This window comes from Salmo salar, chromosome ssa15, assembly GCF_905237065.1.
Source record: "Salmo salar chromosome ssa15, Ssal_v3.1, whole genome shotgun sequence".
Classification (NCBI taxonomy): Eukaryota; Metazoa; Chordata; class Actinopteri; order Salmoniformes; family Salmonidae; genus Salmo; species Salmo salar.
The window spans coordinates 85,119,729-85,126,536 of record NC_059456.1 but is presented as its reverse complement, the minus strand read 5'-3'; the positions used below and the strand labels follow the sequence as shown (position 1 = coordinate 85,126,536).

The following is a 6,808-nucleotide window of genomic DNA, read 5'->3' as shown; positions in this document are numbered from 1 at the left end:
TCCTACGCTCGCGAGAAGCTGAACTGCTAAGAACGAGAACTGATTTGATCAGGTGATCAGTCAAAAATACTCGCGCAGTGAAACTCAGAGATGGCGAGTATGGAGCTTGCACCACTTAGACCGTGGGATGACTTCTTCCCAGGAGCTGATCGATTTGCAAAACCCGACTTCGGAGATTTAGCTAAATGGAACAACAGGGTGATCAGCAACTTGTTATACTATCAGACCAATTATTTCGCCGTGGCCATTGTGGTTTTCCTGATCGTGGGGTAAGTCAACATGACAGCGCGAGCTGCCTAGCATTTTCCACCCAGCTGCTATAGCTAGCTAGCTAGATAACTCGTTTCTTTGATTAGCCTGCAATCCGATCCACGCGCCAGTCGTGGGCATTTATTCATAGTAATGCGCAGTCCCTATATACCTTTTCATATTACTGCAACGACAAAATAAGAGATCCAGTCATGTCATGGAATTCGAATGGAGTCTGGCATTAGCTACTGTAGTTGGCCTGCTAAAAACAAATCTCATTGCACCACTTTTCCTGAATCAGCTGCCAGCAACTGTGTGTGACATTTTTTTAAATCATGGGAGCCATGATGAACATAGTAATTACAAGGTCATGTAGGGCTTAGGCTAATAGTAACCAATTTCGTTATAGTCTAATTTTCATTTGAGTACTTGAGTACCTTTTTGTCTTTTGAAATAAAGATAAATGGTACTCAAAATATAAAAAGGTACTCAAGTACGAAACTGAACTCTGTAAAATTTGACAGAGATGAGTTTCCTGTCACATTTCTTTTCTATTAATAGTCTCTTGAGTCAACCTGACAATGACAACACATGGATGATGCTGCAAGTTGTCCCAGCTGTTGGGACCTTATCTCAGCCACACACTGATCCATGTCAAAGTATGCTATTAATACAATTGATAAGATACCTGAGGAACAGCTTTGTATGCGTCCTAATTACTAAATTGCAGCTACAGTAGCTTGAAAGTTATGATATTATTTTAGAAAATGGCTCAGATAAAAATAAATCAATAATGTAAAGGTGTTGATCATATTCCAGCCACCAGGTTGTGCTCATCATTACATATATTATGTTTTAGAGGCCTAATTGTTGTTTTGCATTGCCATGTATAGCGTTTGAGTGGATTTAGAGGTTGTGTAATCTGTGTTTCCCTTGTGTTGTGTAGGTTTCTGAACCCTCTTGGCATGTTTCTGGGCGGTGCGGTGGTCTCTCTGGTCTTCATGGGCTCGGTGTGGGCAGGAGAGAACAAGAATTTCATCAAGAACTTCAAGAAGAAGAACCCCACTCTGTTTGTCATCGCTGTCATGGGAACGAGCTACTTCCTGCTGTCGCTGTGTGGTGGAGTGATGGTCTTCATTTTCGGAATTACTTTTCCCTTGATGTGTGAGTCTCAAAAATTGTACACTCATAAGGCCAGCTTTTTGGACACAGATTAAGATCTTTGTACAAGACTAGGCTTTATCTGTCTGGGAATTCAGCCCATAGGGTCAGAATCCTGATAGTCACACAATGCACAAGTATGCACACAGTAACTAGCATGTAGATTTATCCTAGCTTCCAGGCCTTTTCCAATGGTAACTCCATTGGAATATGGTGCAAGCTAGCTACATTGTACACAAAATAATGTGATATAACCAACGTTTTTGGTGTCCATTACTGGCTGTTACAGGAAAGCCCCATACAAACTGCCACCATAGATTTTTCAACTAAGCTGTCCTTGACGATACTTTCTTCATTTTCGATTTGGTGTAAGAAGTATCTTAGAAATGTCAGTTTCCAGTTGCAGGTGGTTCTACAAAAATCAATGGAACCCCCCCCCCAAAAAAATATGAAATCCATGTTTTGTTCCTCACCATCTTAGCTGCCGCACATCTAGCACTTCCCAGCATCTTTGCAGGAACTATTCATTTCTATGCAACACGCCCACCATCTACACACATGCAAGAGGCATATCTCATACAAAACATGGATTAAATATACACTGAACAAAAATATGAATGCAACAAGCATACTCATCAGATATGTCACCCATTGAGCATGTTTGGGATGCTCTGGATCAAAGTGTACGATAGCGTGTTTCCAGTTCCCGTCAATATTCAGCAACTTCGCACAGCCATTGAAAAGGAGTGGGACAACATTCCACAGTCCACAATCAACAGCCTGATCAACTCAATGAGAAGCAAATGTGTCGCGCTGCATGAGGCAAATGGTGGTCACACCAGATCCACGCCCTACCTTTTTTTTAAAAGGTATTTGTGACGAACAGATGCATATCGGTATTCCGAGTTGTGAAATCCATAGATGAGGACCTTATGAATTTATTTCAATTGACTGATTTCCTTATATGAACTGTAACTCAGTAAAATATTTTAAATTGTTGCATTTATATTTTTGTCCAGTATAGATAAATGCAAACATTTTTTTTTACCATAATGGGCCTTGTGTTCTAAAAATATACTCCCCAAAAAATCATGAGTACTCGAATAATCAAAACATTAAACACCCATCCCTACTGTAAACAGACATTTCTAAGATCTTTTCTTCCGTCTGTTTTCCGTAAACAAGTGCTGTAACATGGAAATATGGCCATGTGGGAACCCTAACCCAATAAAGGTGTGTAGTAATTTAACCTTTTTTTGTTAAATCTTTTCTCGCTGATATGAAAGATACATTCCTAATGTTTCCAAAACTGTGCCGCAACACAAGAGATGTGTGTTAATGTTTAGAGCAAGAGTCTGGGCTCTTAACATAAGTCCCCTGGTCAGCAGATACTATCGTCAATAGATGCTAAAGCAGTTAGCATCTATGAATGGGGTAGGTGAAAACATGGGGGATGAGTCCCAGAAGATGGAGCAAACAGATTTTATTTAGATTTTTTTATTTAACCTTTATTTAACAACTCTCACTGATTTAATGGGTTCAATATGGAGAATGCATGTGCCACTGTTTGAAAAGAAATAGCCTACACCAGTGTTTCCCAATTCCAGTCCTCGAGTACCCCAAACAGAACACATTTTAATTGTAGCCCTGGACGAGCACACCTTATTCAACTTATCAACTAATCATCAAGCCCTCGCTAAGTTGAATCAGGTGAGTTTGTCTGGAGCAACAAAAGTGTGTGTGGTGTTGGAGTAGACTGGAGTTGTGAAATGCTGGCCTAGACAAACTGCTACATTCTGAAATACACAGTACAGAACACAATGTTTAGGGTAATTGGTGGTTCTGAGAAAAGTACAGGCAACAACTAACATTGTGGTGAAAAAACAGGAGGCAGTCAGTATGTGACACAGCCTATCCCAAGAGGGCTGTCCTGTGGCTGCCGACGTGGTTGCTATGTACTGTCTGTACTATAGACTCCACTACGTTTACTGGCTTACATCATGCAGTCGGCATCTCTGACAAGGGAAGTAAAGATGCCTCTCCTTAACCCGTTAGTCAATTGTATTTCATAATAACATACCTGGAAAATAATTATCCTTCTCAGTTGAAGCTGCGTAAGAGTAAGGCACACCTGTGTACTTTTACAACATGTTTCCAGCTGACAGAATGGGAACATACTACCATGGGAATCTCCATTGAGGATAGCACATCCTGAACGGGTAGGAAACTAATCCTGCCTTTCTTCCCTATAGTGATCCTGGTTCATGCGTCTCTGAGGCTGCGCAACATGAAGAACAGACTGGAGAATAAGATGGAGGGAGTGGGCATGAAAAAGTCCCCGATGGGCATCATCCTGGATCTGCTAGACCAACAGGAGGAGAAGATCAACAAGATCCAGGACTTCCTGGAGTCAAAGCTAAACAAGGATTGAGGGGAGAGAGCCAAAATGACACCCGCACCCTCATTCTGATTAAATTCAACATGGTTTGCTTTTTCCTTTAACACCAAAATCAAGTGTGTTGATTTGTACCCCATATAATGTCAGTAGTGTTGTATTCCCCCTATTTATCATTCTCACTCCATTTGTTTTGTTATATTGAAACACCTTTGTACAATTTGTGTCACACAGCCCCTGATTTTCTTTGGAGCATTTCAGAAAGATTTGTACTGTTGTGTATGGATCAGATGTTGGGGGGAAGGCACTTGGCACAATGAAATGAGGCATGAGCATTCCTGTGTATATTGTGTGTCCATTCAAATAAACACACAATACACATGTCATTATGTAATTGCAATATGTATCCAGGCACATTTGACTTTTGAGCGTGTGTGTACAATGTCAACAATAAAAAAAGCTGCATGCCAGAATGCAATAACTATTGCATGTTAAACCAATTGTGTTCAGTAGCGTAGCATTTTGAATTATCTTTTTTTAAAGATATCAAAGCATTTAATCAATTAGAACCAATTTATTTGCTACCTCAGAAGAATAACCATCGCTGTATTTCCTCTTAAGCTGAACTGGTGTCACTGGGCTCCCCCTTATGTTCACTGGACCAGCGACTGCTTATTGACAAGTAGCAATAATGTCCCTCTTGTTACTTCAGACCCTGTGGGTTGGGCTTGAGATGAACATTATCAGATCACAGTTATGCAATATGGGAAAATGAATGGCAAATGCAGCTTTATTAATTGAAGTAGTCATGTTGTATATGTTAAAGTTGTGCTTTCATGTATCACCACATTTTCTGTACTTGTGTGTTCAGCATAAAGCATAAAGCATGCAGAAAACAAATGTTTGCATTACACAAAGGACAGGGTAAGGCACCAAAGTATTGATGGAAAAATTATTAGTGCAAGAATGTTACCTCTGTACTATTAAATATTACACACATTTTGAATGTTTGGTGTATTTTTGTTGTGTATTTGAAAATAGGGGTTCTGATTGTATTTTCCTGTATTTCCCAGATGTTTGGAGATTTTTTTTGTCATATTAAAATGCCTATCCAATTCCAGGGATCACCATTGGTAATTCATATAAAACGATTAAATAGATTGTAAGACGCTATTCAGATCCCAGAATGCAGTCAAAAACATGATTTCCTGTGTTTTATATATAAACTCAGCAAAAAAAGAAACGTCCTCTCACTGTCAACTGTTTATTTTCAGCAAACTTAACGTGTAAATATTTGTGTTTCAGGGACGCCCTGATGTCCTCCACCAACTGTTGCTTTCAGATCTCACAGGTTTGCACACATCTCAAGACGGATTTTGTCCCACTCCTCTTTGCAGATCTTCTCCAAGTCATTAAGGTTTCGAGGCTGACGTTTGGCAACTCGAACTTTCAGCTCCCTCCACAGATTTTCTATGGGAATAAGGTCTGGAGACTGGCTAGGCCACTCCAGGACCTTAATGTGCTTCTTCTTGAGCCACTCCTTTGTTGCCTTGGCCGTGTGTTTTGGGTCACTGTTGTACCCATTTTCAATGCCCTGGCTGAGGGAAGATTTGATGGTACATGGCCCTGTCCTTCGTCCCTTTGATGCGGTGAAGTTGTCCTGTCCCCTGGAGACTGGCTAGGCCACTCCAGGACCTTAATGTGCTTCTTCTTGAGCCACTCCTTTGTTGCCTTGGCCGTGTGTTTTGGGTCACTGTTGTACCCATTTTCAATGCCCTGGCTGAGGGAAGATTTGATGGTACATGGCCCTGTCCTTCGTCCCTTTGATGCGGTGAAGTTGTCCTGTCCCCTTAGCAGAAAAACACCCCCAAAGCATAATGTTTCCACCTCCATGTTTGACGGTGGAGATGGTGTTCATGGGTCATAGGCAGCATTCCTCCTCCAAACACGGCAAGTTGAGTTGATGTCAAAGAGCTCCATTTTGGTCTCATCTGACCACAACACTTTCACCAGTTGTCCTCTTGAGTCATTCAGATGTTCATTGGCAAACTTCAGACGTACATGCATATGTATTCTGAGCAGGGGGACCTTGCGGGCGCTGCAGGAATTCAGTCCTTCACGGCGTAGTGTGTTAGCAATTGTTTTCTTGGTGACTATGGTCCCAGCTGCCTTGAGATCATTGACAAGATCCTCCCGTGTAGTTCTGGGCTGATTCCTCACCGTTCTCATGCTCATTGCAACTCCACGAGGTGAGATCTTGCATGGATCCCCAGGCCGAGGGATATTGACAGTTCTTTTGTGTTTCTTCCATTTGCGAATAATCGCACCAAATGTTGTCACCTTCTCACCAAGCTGCTTGGCGATGGTCTTGTAGCCCATTCCAGCCTTGTGTAGGTCTACAATCTTGTCCCTGACATCCTTGGAGAGCTCTTTGGTCTTGGCCATGGTGGAGAGTTTGGAATCTGATTGATTGATTGCTTCTGTGGACAGGTGTCTTTTTTACAGGTAACAAGCTGCAGTTAGGAGCACTCCCTTTAAGAGTGTGCTCCTAATCTCAGCTCGTTACCTGTTTAAAAGACACCTGGGAGCCAGAAATCTTTCTGATTGAGAGGGGGTCAAATACAATTTATAAAATTTTTGACATGCGTTTTTCTGGATATTTTTGTTACTCTGTCTCTCACTGTTCAAATAAACCTACCATTAAAATTATAGACTGATCCTTTCTTTGTCAGTGGGCAAACGTACAAAATCAGCAGGGGATCAAATACTTTTTCCCCCACTATATATTGTAATTACTTCACCACCATGGCCTATTTATTGCCTTAACTTACCTCCTTTGCACTCACTGTATATAGAGTTTTTGTTTTCTTTTGTTCTACTGTATTATTGACTGTATGTTTTGTTTATTCCATGTGTAACTCTGTGTTACACATGTGTTGAATTGCTATGCTTTATCTTGGCCAGGTCACAGTTGCAAATGAGAACTTGTTCTCAACTAGCCTA

General features: G+C 41.1%; 1 protein-coding gene across 1 annotated transcript; it reads left to right on the top strand.

Moving 5' to 3' along the window:
• Nucleotides 1-23: 23 nt before the first annotated feature.
• Nucleotides 24-4,811, top strand: LOC106572413 (PRA1 family protein 3). The gene is made up of 3 exons (XM_014146556.2): nucleotides 24-269; nucleotides 1,196-1,413; nucleotides 3,663-4,811. The coding sequence occupies exons 1-3, from the start codon at nucleotides 91-93 to the stop codon at nucleotides 3,839-3,841; spliced, it is 576 nt and encodes a 191-aa protein (XP_014002031.1). The 5' UTR covers nucleotides 24-90; the 3' UTR covers nucleotides 3,842-4,811.
• The last annotated feature ends 1,997 nt before the right edge of the window (nucleotides 4,812-6,808 follow it).